Here is a 21983-nt window from a genome sequence, read left to right as displayed (position 1 = left end):
CTCCTCATGCAAGCCCAGCAGTACCTGCTCTTCCGAGTGGACATGTGTGACATGGCCCCCGAGTCACTAACCAAAGGTAACCAACAGGGGTCTCCCCAGCCTCCTGTTCTGGGTATCCTGCACGGATTCACAAACACTGCACCCTTTCCTGGGCTCTGAAGGTCACAGTCTGTGGGATCCATGGTGGGCTGCTGACCAGGGGCCGTGGAATCCAAACCCGTCAGCTGCTCTGCAGGAGCAAGATGAGGCTGCCTGCTCCCATCAAGGTTTACAGCGTGGAAAGCCTGTCACCGGTCAGCTGTCAGCCAGAGTCCACTACGTGGCAGCGGGCTTGGTGGACAAGAAATGCAGCACTTGCTTCAGTTTCAGACGGGGAGGGTGGAGCTGAAGGCCCAGGGGAGTGGGATCCTGAGGTTCTCGGGGTGAGATGGCCCCCGCCTGACTCCTGCTGATGAACAGACACTGTGCACGCACGCACGCACACTCACTGCTCCCTTGACAGTACTGCTGCCCAAGCCCTCACATCAGGCCACCGCTGACCCTGCTGAGGAGGTGTTTCTCTTCCTGACTCCGGATGGCTGTCTCCCCAGACACTGCATTCGCGCTGCAACTCCCTGATGTGGTTTTTCAGACCCAGGGAAACATTCCAGAAGCCACTCGGGATTCGGCCATTGACTTCTATTTCCTGTCCTCTCTGCCTTTTCCCTCATGTGCCCGTGTCTCAGCCCCCCGCCCCACCTGCCTCCTCCGCCCTGCTTCCAAGGGACGTGTGTCAGAGGGGGTGGGGGGCACGTGCTCTGGGGCAGGGGCTTTCTGTGCCGCCTGCCATGCTCCTGCCTCTCAGGAGCAGCGCTCGCTTGTCAGGCTTTATTTCAAATACCTCCACGTCTTGGGCTGCGATCCCTGCCTACCTCGCACCCCGAGCACTTTCCCGGGTCCCTAACTCTGGGACCAGGCACCACTGCTCAGAGGGGCGCACAGACACCCTAAGCCGGTTGCCCGCAGGGACCATCGAGTGAGCTCCTTGCCTTTGAATAGAAAGCTGGAGGGTCCCTCGAGGCACGGGGAAGCCCAACACCAGCGAGGAGAACCCCTGTCACCGCAAGGCCATGGTCATGGTTTTCCTCCCAGGACGTCCCCCTGCCTTGCTTAGTGAAGACGACATTCATTCTTGGGTTCAAGCCCAGTAAAGGAGGCTTCGCGATGACCCTTCTGTTCACGGATTCCCCCTTGATCAGTGAACCCCGCACCCTCTTGGGAGAGAGGAGGTGCAGTGCATTTGGAAGAGAAGGCGGAAGATGAGGAGAAACCAGAGGACCCAGCTTTGATGAGGCTCAGCGGCGGGGGGACTTCCTGTGGCTCGTTCCTGCACTCGACAAGTGCTCGGGTTGCTGCTCTCACTGGGGACTGTGATCAAGGTGTGGAGGACACGCCCACATGGGGGCTCAGCACCCAGATGCAGGCCTCTGGAGCTGTGGGCAAAATGGGACGGGGTTTAGGAGCGGGATTGGCCCTAGGGTCAGAACACAGGAAATGCTTCCTGAGGTCAGTGGCTAAGGGTGATGGTCGGCACTTATCGAGGTCATTGAACCCTTCCCATCACCTGTGAGCAATGACAGATGCAGAAAGCACCTGAGGCCACCCCACCCAGGAAGTGGCCCAGTATGCGTACCTAGTGCCCCTTCTCAAAAAAGCACCGCCACCCAATCCATGCTGACTCACAGTGACCCTATAGGACAGGGCAGAATGGCCCCTGTGGGTTTCTGAGACTGTACCTTTTTATGGGAGTAGGAAGCCTGGTCTTTTTCCTGTGGAGTGGGTGGTGGTTTCAAACTGCTGACCTTGCAGTTAGCAGCCCAACACATAACCTTGATGCCACGAGGGCTCCCTGAGATTAGAAATTCTGACTTTGGAGCGCAGATCTGTGTGGCAGAGGATTCAAGGCAGAAGAACCAGAGTCAGCAGTAGCAGGCCTTAGACTCTCAGGCCCCAAACCCAAGGAGCTGAACCTACTGCCAGTCTGTGCCCCAGACTGCCCTCTTCACAGGCGCCGCGTGGGAGGGGCTGAACCTCCACCCTGTGGTTACAACCGAGCACTTTAACCATTGCCCACCCGCATGCAAATCCGTTTCTTTGGGGAGTTACGCATGGCCCCTCAGAGCTGCAGGGCTCGGTCGGGGTGCGGCAGGGCTGAGGGGCGTCTCCATGGTTGACAGCCTCCCTCACTGATGCCCTATCATTTCTGCCCTGTGTCGTGGATTTTAGCTGAAAGGGAGCAGCAGACAGACTCCTGACTTTTCTTGTTCTTTATCATTTTAATTTAATAGGACATTTAAAGCAGTAAAGGAAGATTTTTTTTTTTTTAACACTAAAGACTATAGTGGCACGATGTGGAAAGTACTATAAATGTCAAGAATTTTTAGTGCTGTAGTTCAGGCTTCCCACTCTGAGGAAAGTGTTGAAAAATGGGACTGAATTCCCCAAAGCAGTCAAAATAACGAAGAACTTGAGTATCATGATTTATAAGGAGTAATGAGATGGTTTCACCTTATTTTTGCCTTGCTTATGTGATCTGTGTGCTGAGCAAGTCGTCTCAGAAACTGGACTGTGTGAAGAAGGCGGCGGCCTCAAGATTGGATTGGAGGAAGGCTCATTAACGACCTGTGATTATGCACCACTTAATCAAAGTGATGAGCGCTTGAAGCATGTGGTGCGAGAGTCCAAGAAGCCAGTGTGGATTCTGCTTCAGTATGAAGAAAACAATGAGCAACTTTGTCTTACTGGACAGACGGAAGACAGCTGCCAAGGACTTCATTTTCCTCAGTGCCCACGGAAACAAGTCAGGGACTCAAAACACAAAATGCATTAGGCAAACCTGGTACAAATGACCTCTTGAAAGTGTAAACTAGCCCATCTGTGGACAGTGGAACACCCCTCACAGAGGGGTCGCAGGAGGGGATGAGTCAGTCAGGGTGCAGTAGAGCACTAATGGGTCACGCAATAGACCTCTGATCCCTCGAGGCCTCCTCACCCCCCACTGTCATGACCCCAGTGCCACCGCCCACTCTGGACTAGACAGGAGCATGTACACAGGTATAGGGAAGAGATAAAACTCAGGACACATGAACCCCAGGAACAGGAATGGGACTAGAGATCCCAAAAGGGTAGGGGGAGGTGGAGGAGAGGTGGGGAGGGAGGGGGCACAGATTGCAATGAATGGCACATAACTACACACACCCCCCATCCAGGGGGAAGAACAACAGAAACCAGAGGGGAAGGGAGACAGATTTGAAAATAATTAAAAATCTACAGTCTATCAAGGGGCCATGAGTGTTTGGGGTGAGGGGAGGGAAAAAAGAGGAGCTGATCCTTGCTCAATGGAAAATAAATGTCTAGGAAAGAATGATGGAATATATGTACGAATATGTCGGATACTTTTGATATTGGATTGTAATAAGAGTTGTAAGAGCCCCCAGTAAAATGATTAAAAACACAACAGTAAAGATGTCACTTTGAGGACTAACATGTGGCTGATGCAAACAAACCAGGGTGTTTTCCGTTGCCTCAAACGCACGTGAAAGTTGGGCAGTCACTAAGGAAGTCTGAGAAGAGTCCGTGCGTTTGAATCACGGCGCTGGCGAAGAACAGTGACTGTTGTGGACTGCCACGCGAAGTTCCAAACCACCGGCCACTCTGGGAGAAGATGAGGCTCTCTACTCCTGTGAAGTTCGTCTTGGAAACTCACGGGACGGTTCTGGCCCGTCCTATAGGGTACCTGTAAGCGGGCACCGAGTCCATGGCAGTGAGTTTGGCTTTGGGTTGATCAGAAGAACAAACGAATCTGTCTTGGTAGAAGTAAAGCCAGAGAACCCTTTGGCCATGTTATCTATCAGAAGGGACGGGTCCCTGGAAAAGCACGTCGTTTGACAGAGAAACAGAGAAGGCCCTCCACCGGACGGACGGACACAGTAGCTACAGCGATGGGCTCCAGCTTCAGAGCAATGGTGAGGCTGGCGCGGGACCAGACGGCGTTCGCTTTATGGTATCCAGCGTGTCTGAGTCAGAGCCCACCCGAGAGCAGTGGGATTCCCAGGGCTCAATTCAAGCACAGAGGGCGGGCCAGAACGGCCTAAATAATTCCTGCAAACATGAAGGGTTAGAGGTGTTCTGGAATCAGTCAAGGAAGCGGAACCATTTTAATTGGTGAAACTGATTTGACATGAAAATGTAAATTTGAGAAGTGTCATCATTTGGGTTCATAGTGTTTTAGACCTGTGTTATTTAAACCGTGGTAAAGCCCTCTGTAAGCTGCCCTTATGTGGAGGTCCCCAACACTTTGCTGTGATTAGAGCCCCAGCCAGGTAGTGGGAAATCTCAGTCCGATCCTACCTCACTGGCCCCCCAGTATTTCCAACATTCCCGTGATCCGGGCAAACTTAAAGGAAAAAGTAGTAAACTCCATCTCGACTTGGTTGAAGCCTTCATTTTTTTCCTGGGCCTGGAGAGTTGTGGGTTCAGGTTGAAGTGCCTTAGCGGCCACATGCCCGGTACTGGAGGTGGCCGACTGGGGCAGCTGTAGGAACATGCCGGGTGCTCAACCTGTCGCAGGGCTGGGCCCTAAGACTGACAGGTCACAGGAACCGAACCCCTGACGACGTTGAAGACTGTGGCAGGGCCCACACTGACAGCCCTTGTTTCTGCTTTCAGAACCCAGTCAGGAGGCATCCTGGACCAGGACTAGTAAGAACTTTTTGGACGGTCCCCCCAAGGTGCTTCAGCCTTTCCTGACCAACAGAGCCAAGGTATCTGGGCCCCCCCCAAACCTGCCCCTGCCGGTGCGGAACACCATGCTGGCTGTGGCCCTCTTCCCGGAGTTCCTGAAGGAGCTGGCTGCCTTGGCCCAGGAGCACTCCATTCTGTGCTACAAAATTCTGGGCGACTTCGAGGACTCCTGTTGCTAGTTTCTGTTGTTTTTTAAAGTAGAGGTTCTTGTTTTATAAGGTTTTAGTGTTTTAACTGAATGTTAAATGCAAAAAAGCTGCTTACAAAAATGCCTACTTTGATATTTCCTGACAGTACTTGATTTGCCAGCAGGGTCTTTCCACCTCAAGCTCTAGAGAATGTCGGTCTGAGAAGCTGACTGCTCCCTAGGTGAGCTTCTTGGCTCCCCACAAATTCTGTGGGGTTCTCTGTCCCCATCAGGCGCTGCCACCCGATTTCTAGAAGTGCCTGGGTCCCAGGTGAGTCTGTGGGGCACGGGTAGAGTGCCCACCACTGTGCCTGCAGCCCCCGACTTGGGCTTGTTTCTTATAAAAGGGCGGTCCAGCCCCTCTCACCTGTCACCAGCACCCGTCACTTGTCCCTCGGACTTTTCCTCCTAGCACCTCTGTTTGGTCCAGTATGTTTTACCTCACGGAGCAGGCCCACCCACTGGTTCCGACTAACTGCTCAGGAAACCAGCTGCCCTTTGGGGGAGCATTTGGAATGCAGGGGAATGTTCTTCTCGCTTGGGAGCTTGCTTTCCTCTGCCTGTCACCACCCAATAGTGAAGAGGGCCCGAGTTTAGCACAAAGTCAAGTGTACCTATGCAAAGCGTCTCTGCTTTTTAGGCGTTTGATCAGCTCTGGTGGCATTCTTCTGCTGGGAGAGGCCTGGGGTCACACTGGCAGTGTGTCCTGAACACTGAGGTGCACTGTCCACGAAGTTCTTGTGTGGGGCGGGAAGAGGGAGACAATGAAGGTTGGCTGCTTGCCACCTGGAAGCTTGCCTGATGGAGGCAGGTCCTGGGAGCTCGGTACACATGCAGACGGGGGTGGTGAGCTGTGCAGAGCCCAGTGCCCGCTGTGCTGTCCTGTCCCCGGGAAGTCTGCTTTCTGAGTGATGGGGTTCGTTAGCATGATGTATGCTCTGCCTGCTCCAAGGGCCTAATTATACTCAGAGCCCCTTCTCCTTAAGCCACTACCAAGGGGGAGACTCCAAGACCGACTGCTGGCCAATGAGCATCAGAGCCTTCACCCAGCTCCTTGCCCAGGGTCCCTAGACCCAGGCTGCAGTTGAGTACTTTAGTACTTAAGCTTGATGTTTTGGAAATGGCCAGGGAAATTTTTTAATTTAAGAGGTTTCCGGGCTCTGTTTGACCTTAAACATTGTTCCAGGGAGTACATGATCTCCCCGCCCCGTCATGGGACGGGAATGCTGGGATCTGACCATGTGAGGACACCCAGGTGCTCAGAGGAACTCTGAAATTGTCCCCATTTTACTCGGCCTTATCTTGGAAGCTGTCTTACAAGCGGGCTTGGAGGTGATGCCGTGTGGTGTGGGAAGGATGCACTCAGTTCACTGAGGACCCTCTCCTTAGCTGGTAGTGGTTCTGTAAGTCACATGTAGTTGGCTCTTGGTCCAGGGCACAGGGGTGGCGGTGGCAGTGGTTTGTGGTCAGAATTCAGGCATGGACGGACACACGAGCTGCCTGGTCAGGGTGAGCAGCCAGTGGTGCCCGTGGCTGAACATTCACCAGGTTGGCTGCAGTGGTCGCTCAGGTTGATTTCAGGCCCATGTAAAAGTCTAGGTTGCAGGTGGATGCCTGCCCACCCTTGACTGGGCTGTGTCTAGCTTGCCATCACCAGGGGAGGACCACCCCAGCAGGGTGGGCCACGTGTGTGCATCAAATGGCAGCCATGGCCGGTCCCACAGTACAGGCTCCAGTTGGCGTGAGGGCAGCTCACGCTGATCCTTCCTGACCAGCCCTGTATTGACTGGAACGGTTGTCACGCTTGCCAGTTTGAATGGACATATACTGCCACGTGGCTGTGACTGCACAGGCTTCCGGGAGGCACTGGACCAGCCCAGTGCAGGGCAGCCAGCCCGGTGCTGTTAGCTCTTCCGGTCACTATGGCCACGGCTGCCGTAAGCCATTAAGAGGGGCTTCCCAGGCCCCGGCTTGCCTGGCCCTAGCCTATAAATGACTAATGCTCCGCCCCAGAGCAGCTTAAGACAGTTTGCCATCAAGCCATCTTTGTTCCACACCCATCCATTGCCCCCCTGAGGAAACATCTAGAGCAGAATGAAATCGACCTCCCCTTTTTGTTTATTTATTTGCGGTGAGTGATCATCATAAACCAAACGCTTCAGAGAGCGCTCTCGGGAGACTCAGAGTTGTTTGGGAGCATTTGCCTCAGTAAATCCTCTGTGCATTCAGGCGGCTGGAGGGCAGCTTATCCCGGCGGCTCCTAAGTGGATCAACAGGGCGTTCGTTGGTGAGAGACTTTCAGCGAAGGTCTGCGAGGGCCAGGACAAGGCGAGGCACCCCTGCCGCCCGCTGCTGGCCTCTTGCACTCAGCCCTTCAAGGATTCTGCCTCTCCCTCCAGCCGGTGAATGTTACCCGTTTTACAAGATGGGAGTAAGCCCCCCTCACTGTCACCCTCATGCCCAAGATGACCAACAGCTCCCCCCCCCCGAGTCCCATAGGCAGCTACACGTCTCCTGAGAGCTTGCACATGCCGACAGGGAGACTCAGTGTGGAAGTCGGGCTGCTCTACACCTCAGCTGACACTGCTGGGCCGTCTTCCCACAGCCCCCTGCACCCAGGCCCCCATGCTCTGCATGTGTGTCAGGGCCGGGGGTGTGATGACAGCGGTCATCTTACAGAGGTGGGCTTTGCTAAATGGTTTGTCCGGAGTGGGTAGCGAAAAAGGGCTTCTATTAATGCTTCCCATCTGGCAGTCTCCTCTGCTCCATCCCCAGAACCTGCCCAACCAGGCCCGCGGCCACTTCACGGTTGCTTTTCCTGCGCGGTCTATCACATGTAGTCTGGCTCTGTGTGCTATTCAGGGGAAATCTCATTCAAATGGCCTTCAGGTTTCCTCCTCCTCCTTTTTCAAGTAGCCACTGCATCGAGTCTGTGAAATGCTGGCGCTCAGTTCATGTGAAATACATGTGAAGTGAGTCACGGCCATAAGCCATATACTGGTCAACCAATCCAAAGCTGAGCAGAACTTATGCTTATGGACTGCTTTTATAATTTTATATCCTTCCAGATTATCCCTAACTGCTGAAAAAAGGTGTTGGGGATTGGGGGTGGGTGAGTGTGGGCTACGCATCCTTCCCTGGTGTATTGACAATCTAAGTTCCTTCCCTTGGGCCATCGAACACCCTGAAAGATGAGAAGTTCACTTTGACGTAGGTGCCCAGATAGTCAAGCAGCCCTACTTGGACCCAAATGACCCAGAATTAAAAGCCTGGTTGTGGCTAGCACCAGTTTCTTATCACAGGCGGTCCGCTAAGTTCATTTCATCAAAGGAATGAGCATTTGCTGAGTGTTTCCTGCATGGCTGGCAGTGTGCTGGGACCGACACCCTGCCTTGCCCACCAGGCCGCCAACCTGCACCTGGGAAGACAGGGTTTGGGCCTGGCCGGCCGGGGCAGACAAATCCTGGGAGCCACTTCTCTGGCACATCCCTGCCCAGTGTGAGCCCAGCACCCACCCAGCCCACAGGTGTGTGGGTTCGAGAGATGGTGGCGGCTTCACCTATGGTGGCAGTTTATACAGTTTAATGAGATTCCCCGAATAGTACACACAGAACCGGACTAGATTCACACCTGTGTCTCTCGGACGCCCATTTACCAGCAGTCACTTGGTGCCTCTCTGAGCAGTTCTCTAAACCTCTGTCGACTGTGCAGTCGGTCAGGCTTCAAGACCACAGTGCTGCGCTTTGTTTTTGTTGATGTGGTGGTTTTTCCCTCATAGCAGTTCTGTCAATATTACAGTCTGGTTGATTTTCAAGATGTCAGAACTTGGCATTCGAGATAAAAAAAGGCAGTGGTCCGAGCGGGACAAGAACTGGCGTCTCACAGGTCAAGTCTTTGAACGATGGCACGTTCCTGGAGAAATGACCATCATGTAGTGTACACGCCACGTGATCGTTCTGGAAAGCTGCCGTGCTCTGGCTGCACCCCGCTCAAGTGAGCACTTGCTGGGTCTGGAGAGGGGTGCTTTCTGAGGTTGACTGGCCATGGAGCCAGGACCTTCGGTAAGAGTGGCAGTGGTAACAAACCCAGTGCCTCAGTGCTACAAAGTTAAGGCTACACCAGGCTGCAGCCTCAGCCCCTAAGGAGCCAGCGCGCCTTTCTCTCTCTCTGAATCACATGACATCACCTTTGGCTTTAGGCCTAGCAGTTGGTAGTATTATAACAGACTGCGGGGCACGCATGTCAGTCTCACAATTCCCAATCTTTAAAGCACACTTCCTCACACTTGTCTGAGAGATGAACCACGAAACAGGTTTCCTTTCCCTTCGCTGTTGCTGGCGGGGGCAAGGGACACTTCACTCCAGGGAAGCCCTGAGCCACTGTCCAAACCAGGAGAGAGAGGTGGGGTGAGTGTTGGAGGGCTTTCTCCAGGCCCCCGACTGCTGTCAGAGCAGCAGACATGTTTTCCGATCCTTCCTGGGCCTTAAAAAGTCAGAGCTCTTACTTTATGCCACAAAGTGGTTTTTGAGGTTCACGGGGCTTCCCGCTGCAATGGAGGAATAGTGTTACTGCGGTGGGAGCAGGTACGCGGTGCACCAGGGTCTTCAGGTCAGAGTTCGGATGTACTAGTTCTAATCATCCGCTTCCCGGACAAAGCAATTGAATGTTACAGATCTTTTCATCTATTTTGGCCCAAGGATAGGGAATGTGGATTAAATTGTCAACTGCAATATCTTTGATGTGAAAGTTAATTTTTGTGATATTTCAGTATATATTTTATTCATTAAATTTATTTGAAAACTTTCTCTTTTTTACAACACAAAACCAAACCCCATACCGTTTCTTCTCAGACTGGTGCCTCCTAGGTTCCACAGGGAGTTAGTTGAATGGGCATCGTCTCTCTGACTCAGTAGTTGGGTGATTGTTTGACTAATTCCTTGGGCCCTCCCTAAGCAAACTGGTGTCTACTGTGTGCCAATTACTGTGTTCTCATCTTCATTAGTCCATTTTTAGGTCTAAAAAATTGATCCTTGTCTGAGTTGCTGTAAACCCCCGTACCTACCTAAGCGTTGCGTCCGCATGGTCACAGTATTGGGAGCAGCATGCTTTCCTTCTTAGCTCAGTTAATAAATACTGGCATTTGCCGTCTCTTCGCCTCCATCGCGCGTGCTCGCTCGCAGGCCCTGTTCCCTGCCCACCGCAGAGGTGCCCAGAGTGCTCAGGTCGCCAGCTTCTCCTCCAGGATCTTCTTAATCACCGTAGGGTCCGCGCGGTTCAGGGTGGCTTTCCGGGCCAGGCCAATCAGTTTATTTACAGCTCGGGGGTTTCCCTTCTTCACGTCCGTGACCTTTAACGACAGAATTGTGTAAGGAGAACGAACATACATACACAGCTTCACCCCTAAACACCCTGAACTGAAGGCTGGGTGTGCCGAAAATCAAATCCCCTTGCTTTTGTTCTTCCTTCTTGCTAGTACCGGATGAAGGATGACAAAAGGAGGGCATCTGGGGCTCCAAGACGCCTGCCAAAGGAGATGGTGGCTGCTTGTCTTTGGGCTAAAATGGACTTGTGGGGCGTACACTGCTGTCGAACAAGGGGTGCCGCCAGCGCGAGAACAAGGCACCCAGGGCCTCTCCTCCTGGCACCACACAACACGGGACATGCCGTTTCCCGAGATGCACCGAGCAGAGGGAGCACGCCGCAGTGCCTGGCTTTCCTCCCTGCGCCCCCAGAAGGAACGTGACACTCTGTCTTCATCAGTCACTATAGGCGGGGCAGGGAGATGGAGGGGGCCAAGACCCAGGGCTGCTCATGTCCCTGGCGAGCTGGTGGGGGAGGGGGTGATTCTGACAGCGGGCAGCACTCCCCACAGACACCTCTCTGGCTGGACACTGCGAGTGGACTCCAGGAGGGAGGCACGCTCATCTCAGCTTTCCTTCTTGGGGCTCGGCTCAGTCACGGAATGACTTGGCTTTTAGCTATGCTGTTTTCACGCGTGCCTCTCTTCCTACTTCTCAAAGACAAGAAGCTCCCACATCTCCATCTCTGCCCTGCAGCCGGGCCAGGATTGAGAGGTTGGCCTAGGAAGTCCCCGTGCCGTCGGGAGAGGACCACCTGCCTAGGCGGCCAGGGACTGGGATCTGCAGAGCTTGATCGCCCCCTTTTAAATGGATCTGCGCACCCTAGGGTGGCATTTCCTTACAGGGAAAGAAGCTGCCTTTTTTCCAGTATTTACCTAACTTCATCTCTTTTGACCTCAAAGGCCAATAAAATTCGCTAGGGAACCACTTTTGCAGGTGGACTTGGTCCCGTTCTCCCCGCCCCGCCCGGCAGTCACCACTTGGGGATGTCCCTCCAGCAGGGCCTGGCAGAGCTGCTCCAGGGCTGCTTGGTCCTCCATCAGCTCCAGCCGCTGCTCGGACACCACCTGCGCCGCCGTCTTCCCTGGGCTGCTCCACAGGTCCTCAAACACCTGCAGGGTGAGGGGAGACCCTGGGCAGGAGGACACAGCTCCATGCCCAGGGTGTGGCCGCCTGAGGGAGGCCGCAAGGAAGCCTCGACATGCCGGGTAAGCACAGTCGGAGTCTCCTCCTCCTGCCAGCGCAGCAGGCAGTGTGGTGAGCATGAGCACTGGGCACAAGCTGAGGTCTCAAGCTGGGTGTGCCTCGAGTCCACTCAGTCAGTAAAGACTGGACCCACCCCGGCCTGCTGGGAAACGTGATTTCAGGAGGGCAGGGAAGAGGACCCATGATGATGATACAAAATGGAAAACAACGAAAACATAAATCATACTCCACAGGGCCCTGGCCTGCCCCACTCATCCCCTACAGGTAGAGCTGGCCCCAATCTGCGATAGTTATCAGTTAATGATGTATGTAGTTTCTACTCTAGATCCTCAAACTGGAGAAATAAGAAGGCATTTCCTAGGGTGGCGGTTTCCCTCAGTCCCTGCTGCAGTTCTGCTGTGAGCTTGGCCGGATCTGCTGCTCTGCCAGCAAGTCCCCTGGCCTGCAGCATGACCCATTGCCTTCGGTACCCTGGGGGCCACACCTCCCCTCCCATCAAGTGGCTCTCCAGGTATTAGCTGGGGGGAAAGCCAGTCGAAAATGCTCCAAGGATCCAAAGGGTTCGAACCTGAATTACCCTCAAAGGAGTCAAAGCAAATCACAAGTACGTATCATGGCTACAAGATGCCAGGTACCACACCTGCAGCTCAGCTCTGCAGAACTTGCCTGGTGGGTGTGGTCAGTGGGCCTGGGGGATGGGGCAGTCCAGCTCCAATGGGGCCTGGATAGTCAATAAACTCTTGTTTTAAAAATAAGTAAACAGGAACCCCTTTGAGAACCCCAAGGACCCGGGTTTCGGCACAGGAGTGAAGGAGTTCCTCCAACACCACATTCAACTCCTGGTGAAAGTCCTGCAGGAGACGACCGCGAAGCGGACTTGAAATGGCGTCACTGAAGTCTAAAGCTACAGGGGCACGGGGGTGTGCACATCTGCAGGGCAGGATGGAGAGGTGCCTCAACCAACAGTGGGAGATGAAAAAGATAGAACATCCCTAAAACCATCTATTAAGGTGGGCTTCTCAGGAGCCCCAAATGGAGACGTATCCAAAGAAAATTAAAAGAAAAGCAAAAAAGTTATAAGCAGAACGAATCTCCCTCCCTCCCCAAGAGCATGAAAGTGAGTGAGTCCCTTATGCAGAGTACACAACACTCCTTCCTCCCTTCCTAACGGGTTCTGATTGCCTCACAGAAGCAGATAGGACTCACCCCACTGCCTTTAAACAGTGGCAGCCGATGAAATCCCAAGTGCGTGTGGCTGAACCCAGCTGTCTACAGCTTCCATCTCTTCTCGCTTTCTGAGAGGGCGATCTCATTTACTGCCTTAGCGCCCCCTTTAAAATGATGTGCTCTGGGGGGAAACCAGGATGGAGCAGGAAGAGGTTTGTTTTTGATGCTGTTCCCCCTTTCATTTCAAAAGCTACAATTCATTAAGTAGGTGTATACACATACAGACAGACATATCCACGAACATCTACATCTCGGGTGTTTCTTGCCCTCAGGACATCTAACATTTGTATGCCTCTGACATGCAGGCAACCAAAACACCCTCCACAGCGCGGTCCCCACAATTGACAGCATCCCTCTGCGACGGTGGGTAAACACAGCCTGTAGGAGTCTGGGTCTCCATTTCAGAGCCCCAAACCCGGCGTGCGCGTCACAGTGGTTCGTAATTAGCCCAAAGGAGCTGCCTTCCACAGCCCCACTGTGTAGCTTGCCACCACTGTCAGGCTGTATGCATGTTAGATGGGAACGGCACCATTAAACAACACTGTTTCTGGCTGGGCCGCTGGCAGCTGCCCTGGTGCTGTCTCTCTCTGGGTCCTTCTCTGGGAGGATCGCCCGAATTCCAGAAAGCTCACCGACCTCGCGCTGCTGGTGGAGGTGGAGAGGAGACAGTGGGCCCCTGGAGAGGCTGCCCTTTCCCAGGGGGTTTCCACTCAGTGGGCCTGTGCATGAAACACGAGCTGCTGAGCTGCTCGGTGGATGGCCGCCTGGGTGACCTCACCCTCCTTGCTAGAGGGCTTCCTGAGGCCGGCCATGCGACAAAGACAAACGAGCCCCTGGCACTGGCTGCTGCCCTCGGCCTCTGGTCCAGGGAGCTGTGTGCAGGGGGCGCCCACAGCCCACAGCCCACAGGACCCAGCCTTCTAGCAACCAACATTTGAGGGAAACGACCAGGCGTGGGCAAGCGTTCTGGATTTCCCCCAGGCATCAAACGACCAGAACCACACACACAATGGCTTCAGAGCCTCGCTGAGTGACAGGTTTCTGGACCTTTCCACCTAAAATACCACTAACGAACACGGGATGGGTTTTGCCGAGATGTTTCGGGGCCACAGAGCGGGCGGGGGCTTTCATCAGGAAGCTGGGACAGACTTACCTGTTTGGCAGCGGCCGAGGAAATCACTTTGGTGTCCAGCAGGGTGAGGAGCTCGGCCAGGGCAGAGGGCGAGACAGGGCTGGTGACCCCGGAAGAGAGAAAACACGATTATCCACTTGGGTCACTGAGCACTGGCCTGTTGTTGGTGTGAATAACTAGACCCACACCCAGGAGCAAAAGGGGGCTCTGTTTGGCCGCCTGGGTTTCGTTTGTGTTTTGGGGTAGAACGTGTTTTTGTGACTGGTGCGGTTTTCCCACCCAGCAGTCACAGCTGGTTGGCAGAAGTGGTAGCAACAGCCAACTGCTCAGTCTAATTAGGAGGTGGCTGCAAAGTCCGTGAACCATGGAGGGAAAAGGAAAAACAAGAGAAACAAAACGCATCACCCCCCCCCCCCAACCCTAGTAATTACATATTTTTGACGGAAAGATTGGCCTAAGAATTATCTCCTGAAAAAAACACACACTCTGATTGTCTGTCTTTGTAGAAAAGTCTTAGAATCACACGAGATTTTCTTGATAGGAAGAGTGAGGGTGGTATTGTTACACACATTTCCCCGCCCTCCGCCCCCCAGCTCCAGTCTCTCCAAGGGCTCCCTATTTCCCACACGCCCCAGTGCCTCATGCCCACCCTTCTCAAGACACCAACCAAACCCAGGCAGAGGTGGGGCGTGGAGGCGGCTGAGTTAAGGACCCCTCCTCCGTCAGTGCGCACCCCGATCACGCCCCAGCCCCAGCGCGCGCGCAGAGACTGGGCGAAGGAAACCTGGCTCGGCGCCTCAGCTCAGATCAAAGGGATGGCTGCTACGGAGGGCCCTCGTGTGTCCTCTGAAATGCGTGAAGTCACGTAAAATCCCTAGTTCATTTATCCACGTCTTTTCTTATTGAATAGTTTTCTCTTGGTATATACATCACATACAATTTAATCCTTCAATCACATGAAGATTTGTGAAATCATCACCACAATCAATCTCAGAACATTTTCTTCTCATACTTTTAGCTCCCATTTCCGCCATCCTCCCTGCCCTGCCACGTACTGTCTCTACAGATCGCCTCTCCTGGATTTCAGAGACAGAAATCATACGAACGAAAACAGTTGTACAAAAGTCACAAAAGGCAAGCAAGCAAATAGCCCTAAAGCAATGACTAGACACATAATCTCTGTTCCTATCACAGTCAGCCCTTTAATAATAAAAGGACATGGCATCTTAGCCCCTCTGCCAATTGCCACATGAACTCAAAGTGCCCGACTCACCAAGGGTGTCTTGCTGCCCTCTAACCCTGGAGGGGAGGGGAGGGGGGATTAGGTTCATTCAAAACAGCTGACACACCAAAGTGGCACAGGTTTAGGATGCCTCAAGTGTTTGCTTCTCCCAAAGTATGGATAAAAGGTAATTCCAAATGGAAATTAGGTTTGGAGAGTGTCTGCAGTTATTAAATAGGTATTGGAACATCTGTGAACCACCCTGATTAAATCTCAACAGGAAGAGCGGCCCAGGGCTGGGAAATCAACTCCTATCTTGGTTCTGACCTCCCACCTTTGCGGACTAGTAATAAGCAGGTTTTCTCCTAAAAAAGCACGTTGCTTGTAACCACATGGACCAACTCATAAACAGAAGGATCTACAGGGCCAGGCCCCATCACAGCCAAACTGACATATCCCCCCCCCCACCCCCCCCCACCCCGGCAGTATGTGTTACAGAGGGCAACCCTAAAACTACAGGTTGGGGAGAGGGGCCGGCCTGCCATGCCCACACAGAAACAAACCAAAAAGACAGAGAGAGCAAGGGACTCCCTGCACGGAGAAGACAGGGGCGGACAACATGATGTCCCGCGCTGGAGCACAGGGCCACAGAGGACATCATCGATGAGGACCCAGCACAGGGAGTGAGTCTGGTCTGACCCACCCCCAGTGGGGCGAACCACAGTCAGCAATGAGAGCAAAGCCCGGCCACAAAGCCCCCGAGGAGCCTCAAGAATTGACTTCAGGCTAGGAGGGGCAGTTCCTGGATCCCCCCCTGCCCCAGGACCGGTGGGGAGACAGTCATAAAGGTCAGAGGACAGACCTGGAGTTATGTATGCTTTTTCACTGTATATATGTTTTTCCTTTTTATTTATTTATTAATCTCTCTCTTTTTACTCAATCGTTTGTCTTGTCTGTTACTGTTGTTCTGCCTGCCAATACAAGACAGGCAGGGAAGCAAGCCTGAGGAGAAAGCACCCGGACCAAAGGTTCTGGAGGGACGTGAGGGAGGAGGAGGCGGGGAGAGGAGCGGTGAGCAAACACCGCCACAGACGGGGGAACAACCAAGGGCGATGTAGACATCCTGGGGAGCTGGAGCACCAGCAATCTAGCTGAGAGGAATTATTAAGAAGCAGAAGAAGGGCGAGCGTGATGATGGGGCAGAAGGAAGGTAAAAGGAAACAGAGGAAAGATCTAGGAAGCAAAGCTATGCATAGAGGTATAAACATAGATGTGCACTTATGGAAATATATTAATTCATAAAAATAAAGGTATTGGCCTATGCACATATATTTATATGGCAATACATTGAGGAAGTAGACAGACTTTGGGCCTCTGTTCTAGCCCTCCAACGCAAGAACACTTTGTTCTTACAATCTGGCATTCTGTGATGTTCACCATCCCGACACAATCACTGAAGACAAAATGGGTGCATAAGCAAATGTGGTGAAGAAAGCTGATGGTGCCTGGTTATCAAAAGATCTAGCGTCTGGGTTCTTAAATGCTTGAAGTTAAATAAGCAGCCATCTAGCAGAGAAGCAACAAGCCCACATGGAAGCAGCATACCAGCCTGTGCTATCAGGAAGTGTTGACAGAATCAGGTAACAGGTATCAGAAGACCCCCAACAAACAAAAAACAAATTGTTGATAATGAGGGGGCTCGGAGCAGAGACCCCATACCCTTCTGTAGACAATAGGCCATGCTCTCACATAAGGGTCACAAGGAAGGGATGAGTCAACCAGGGTGCAGTACAGCACTGATGAAACACACAACACTCCTCTGGTTTTTTGAGGCTTCCTCACCTCCCACTATCATAACCTGGGTTCTGCCTTTCAGTTCTGGCTAGACTGGAGCATGTGCACAGATAAGAGCTCATGACACACGGAATCCAGGTCAGATAACCCCTCAGGAACAGAAATAGAAGTAGCAATACCAGGAAGTTAGGGGGAAGATGGGAAGGAAGAGGGAACCGATCACAGTGGTCAATGCATAATCCACCCTGGCCCCCTCCCCCCATAGATGAATAACAGAAATGTGGGTGAAGGGAGTCAGCGGATGGTGTAAGATATGAAAACAATAATTTATAACTTAAGGGGTCACGAGGTGGAGGGTACGGAAAAAACGGAGCTGATACCAAGGGCTCAAAAATGATGACGGCAACATATGTACAAATATGCTTGATACAATTTATATATAGAACGCTAAAATTATTTAAATGATTAAAAAAAGGAGAGAGAGAGAGAGTAAAAACCTCCAAGTTGCCTGAGCGTCCTGCAATGCTGGGGACCACAGGCCCAATTCTCTGGGAGGAGATGTGGTGTGCAGACTCCACTGTAACCCGAGGCCAGACTGGACCTGGAGCGCACGCAGACGGCAGAGTCCTGAGCCCGGTATGAGCCGGTGCTGTGGAGGGCTTGGCCCAGAGAATGACAGGAAGCGAACACACAGTAAGGAGAAACGCTGCCTGAAAGACAGATGGAAATTTCACCCTGCCCCACTCTGACACAGCTCTGCTGCAGCTGTCCGGCAGCGGGGCTTCTCCACCGCCTTTCTGACCCCAGTTCCAGACACATGGGTCAGTCATGTCTGCAGCAGCGCAGGCCTCTCTGCAGCAGGACAACCTGGGACTGTGCTGATGGTGATGCTTCAAACAGACCCACGGCCATCGAGTCGACTGACTCACAGACCCTACACATCAGAGGTTTCCAAGGTTGTAATTTTCCCCGAGCGCGGATGGCCTCAACTTTCTCCTGAAGAGCAGCTGGTGGGTTTGAACCGCCCACCTTGTGGCTAACAGTCCAATGCTTACCCAACAGTGCCACTAGGGCTTTTTAGAATACTAACCAAAAATCAAACTCACTGCCATCGAGTCTACGATGACTCATGGCAACCCCACAGGACAGGGCAGAGCTGCCCGAGTCTCCAAGGCCGTGGCTCTTTACGGGAGTGGAAAGCTGGTGGTCTCCTTGTGGTTACCCCTATGCGTAGCCACTGCGCCATGGCCTGAGGCCAAGTATGTACCCAGCAGGGCCATCAGCAGTAAGACCACCGAGCCCCCTGGAGCCGCGCATGCACGCAAACTGCTATAGCGACAGCCCCATGGGACACTGCTGTCAGGTAACAAACACCGCTCCATGTGCTCCTGCCCCCACATCCTGGTGGCCAGCCACTGGACAGAGCAGGGGAGCGGGGCCTTTCAAACCTGCTGACTCCACACAGCGCCTGGGAGCGCCTGTAGAAAGAAGGACAGCTTCTGGCTCCAGCTCCAACTTGACCCTGGGGAGCGACCCCCGAGGCTTCCAGCCACCCTGTCCCATACACCTGCCCGCTGCTGTGAGCTGGGACAAAGCTCCCACTGGTGACAGACACTGAGCCTTGGGCATCTAGGTGGCCTCGGCTGCTCAGTAACCCTTTTGTTCATCTCACTGACTTCCGAGTGGTCCCCCACCCCACCCCCACTGGGCACCCCTCTCCCCAAACAACTAACTGCTCTCACTGTCTCCTACCTACTCCCCGCTCAACACACATGCTCACCTACCATTCATAAGGACAGCTGTTGAGGCACAATCTGGAATTTTCTATAGTGCACCTCCTCCCCCCACCCCCCACCCCAACAAGCACCCTCCTCCCATGGTCTTTGTCCTGTTGCTTTCCACTCCCATGATGTCATCCCAATACTTGCTTTCGCTCTCCGACTTTAGTCACAGGCCTTCCCAAAGGCCCAAAGTTGTTCTCTCCCTTAAGAAGGGCTGTGGCTGACAATGTTCTACATCCGACTATGGTGAGCAGTGATCTGGGTCTTAAAAACTAGTGAGCAACTGAGAGGCAACTACTGATCTCCCCCCTTCAGGAAAGACCAAAGGGGAAGACACTCAAAGACTCAAGGATGTTTCCAAAGGACCAATGGACCCCAAAGGAGCCCTGGTGGTGTAGGAGTTATGAGCTGGGCTGCGAACTCTGCAGGGTCCACAGTTCGAAACCACCAGCTGCTCTATGGGGGAAAGATGGGGCTTTCTATTCTTTTAAAGAGTTCCAGTCTCGGAAATTCACAGGGGCAGTTCGATCCTGTCCTACAGGGTTGCCATGAGACGGCACTGACTCCCTGGAAGTGACTGTGAGGGCTCATGGACCATGAGCCCTCAGCCTCCACCACCCTGAGGCCAGAAGAAAGACATGGTACCCGGCTACCACCACCAGCAGCTCTGAAAGGCATCACATTAAATGAAGGCACTGGATGGAGTAGTGGAAAAACGCAGAACAGAATTCAAAATCACACAAAAAAGACCAGGCCTACTGGTCTGATAAGAGTCTGGCAGACTCTGAGACACCTTTAAGCATCCTTCAGGTCTTACCTGATCCCACCCACCAAGACCACCTTTCAAACAAAAGGCAGGCCTGTAAATTGAGAAATGTGCTCCTTGGAGGACTCAACCACAGGAGACCAACAGGGAAGCAGCTGCCCCAAACAAAGATCAGAAGGCAGGAAAGAAGGGCAAATGGAAACAGGAACCCCTGGGAGCAAGTAGGAAGAATGATGGTACAACTGACGTTAGTAAACCACAGAATGAACCCAGTGTTGACTTTCTCCCTGCCGTCCAGTCTGTTAGACTCACGGGGACTCTGTAGGACAGGGGAGACTGCCCCTGGGTTTTCTGAAACTCTCACAGTTCACAGAAGAAAGGCTGGTGGTTTCAAACTCCGACCTGGTGGGTTACAGCCCCACGCGTAACTACTGTGAATGGGCATTAATTTACTCTGTAAGCTTTCACCCAAGCCACAATGCCAAAAGCCAAAAGAAAATGCCTTCACCTAGTTTTGCAGTTAGTGACTAATCTCTGCCCAGTTAGTTACCTTGTTTCTTACTAACAAATGTCCAGCAGAAGTGACTACCCATCTGGACACTTGTCTCTGCCCGATTTCACCACACAATGACAAAATGATCAATGATAAGTGCTTGGCCAGGGAATCTGCAATTTCCACTTGCTTAACTAAACCAGCCTGTTTATTAATAGTGATTTAAAAGGAGTTACAGGAAAAAACAAAACACCTTCTTGAGCAAGGCACTCAAATCAACTAAAAAGCCAAGTTTAACAAGAGCTTTCTGGTCGAACCCCTCAAATACTAGCCTTCTACGAGGCCCTGGAAGATGACTGCTAATTCACAAGCCCGCTCTTGCCAAATTGATCTCTCGAGTGTCCCCTGCCTGCCTGTCCTCCTGAGGCCACAGCGGCCTTTGCAGCCACTGCTCTTCTAAGCCATGGACACTTGAGCTCCAGAGGAGGAGGCCCTCCCTGGCGAGGCTGCTATTGTCGGTCTGGCTGAGAGCTCTGTGAACTGTGGAGAAGTAGAGCTGCTGCGGCCTGGTGTGGGCGCCCAGCTGGTGTTTCCTCTTCAGCTCTTGGATCAAGAGACATCAACAGTGAAAGCAGAATGGTTGCCGCTCATCCTCTTTGCCTGATTTTGGAACAAGTGCACTTTTATTTGGAATGGTGTACCTTTCCGGTTCTTAAAGCTCTAGTGCTTAGGAGTTGCTTGGAGAAATACCAGGGGATCCAACTTCACCCAACAGGCTAGTAGATTGACCTCAGTTCCTTTAGATGCTCTCGGGCCAACTGACTGTTAGACAAACCCTCAATTTCAGAGACCAACAAATAAAGAACTGACCTGCAAGTGGATTCTAGCCTTGGCAGTTGTGCTGGCCTTGTAGAGCCTCTGTTTTCCTATCTGCTCATTAAAATGGAGAAGATTTCTAAGGTCTCTTCTAAGCCTAACATTTGGTCTCTCTGATTCATAACCAACAACATGTGAACCTATACATTTAAACTCCAACGATTTCAAGGAATAAGTCACTGGGCCTGGGCACCCAGGAGTCCTATCTGGGAGAGGGAGGGGGTGGGCAATGAAGTCAACTGGCATGACACAGTCCACAATGTTCCACAGACATTTCAGTCCACAAGGACTGACCTCTTACAAGCTCACAAGTGGCCATCTAAGGTGCGACTGTTGGTCTCTCCTTGCCCAGAGGAAAGAAGAGTGGAGAAAACCCAAGGCTCATGGAGAGTTAGTGCAGTGGCCTACTGGATCACGAGAGCACCAGTCTCCGTGAGACTGGGCCCTGAAGGACTAGATGGCACCCTGCTACCACCACACCAACTGCTCTGAAAGGCACCACCACCCGAAGGTTCTGGATATGAGAAGAGTAAAGAACAAAAGTCAAAATAATAGAAAGAAAAAAGAAGGCTTACTGGTTGTATAGAAACTACTAACAGCCCCTCCCTGACTGCAGCCCTTAGTCACCCTTCAGGTAGATCTGGAAATGAACTCACCTGGATGCCTCAATTTCCAGCCAAACGAGAAACGTCTATAAGGTGAACAGTAATACTAGGAAGGTGAACACACCTTAGAAAAATCGACCATTTAAACAAACAGGCAGCATTTACCCCAGGGCACAGTGCAGAGGGTTAGGAAGATCGTAAACGGAAAGAGGACACAGAGGAGGAAGGCAGTGGGATAAGTGGTTTTACAGTGTGAGGACCGAAATCAATGACATGAAACAACACGTGCATGGACTGTTGAAAGGAAAACCGATAACCTGCTCTGCAAACCTTCATGCAACTCACAATAAAACATTGAAGAAATGAAAGAAGGGATTTACATTTGATCTAGATCCTCAAGCACCACATCTCCTTGGGGCCTCTGGCTCACGTCACTCTGTGTAGTTCTGGATCAGGAAGCACACCATTCGACCTCGGATTATACAATCATTACACAGTGGGCCCATGAGATAGTTTATTGTGCCAGCCTGGCCGATAAACACAAGTGGGATT

The 21983-nt window shown here is 52.5% G+C and overlaps 2 protein-coding genes across 2 annotated transcripts in view; one reads left to right on the top strand and one right to left on the bottom strand.

Annotated features, from left to right (window-relative positions):
- FHIP1A (FHF complex subunit HOOK interacting protein 1A) overlaps positions 1-7450 on the top strand; it is a 240037-nt gene extending 232587 nt beyond the window's left edge. Inside the window, exons 11-12 of the mRNA XM_045295804.1 lie at positions 2-76; positions 4708-7450. Of these exons, the coding sequence (XP_045151739.1) occupies positions 2-76; positions 4708-4961 (329 nt within the window). The 3' untranslated portion in view covers positions 4962-7450. The remainder of the gene's footprint in view (position 1; positions 77-4707) is intronic.
- Positions 7451-8529: 1079 nt separating this feature from the next.
- Positions 8530-21983, bottom strand: part of GATB (glutamyl-tRNA amidotransferase subunit B) — an 87444-nt gene continuing 73990 nt past the window's right edge. Inside the window, exons 11-13 of the mRNA XM_004708763.2 lie at positions 13916-13994; positions 11307-11441; positions 8530-10316 (exon numbers count right to left, since the gene is read on the bottom strand). Coding sequence (XP_004708820.1) covers positions 10188-10316; positions 11307-11441; positions 13916-13994 — 343 coding nt within the window. The 3' untranslated portion in view covers positions 8530-10187. The remainder of the gene's footprint in view (positions 10317-11306; positions 11442-13915; positions 13995-21983) is intronic.

The sequence above is a fragment of the Echinops telfairi genome, unplaced genomic scaffold, assembly GCF_000313985.2.
Source record: "Echinops telfairi isolate 266 unplaced genomic scaffold, ASM31398v2 ScPeMD7_5868;HRSCAF=6743_1, whole genome shotgun sequence".
Lineage (NCBI taxonomy): Eukaryota > Metazoa > Chordata > Mammalia > Afrosoricida > Tenrecidae > Echinops > Echinops telfairi.
The sequence above is the reverse complement of the archived record's forward strand: the minus strand, read 5'-3'. Positions and strand labels throughout refer to the sequence as shown.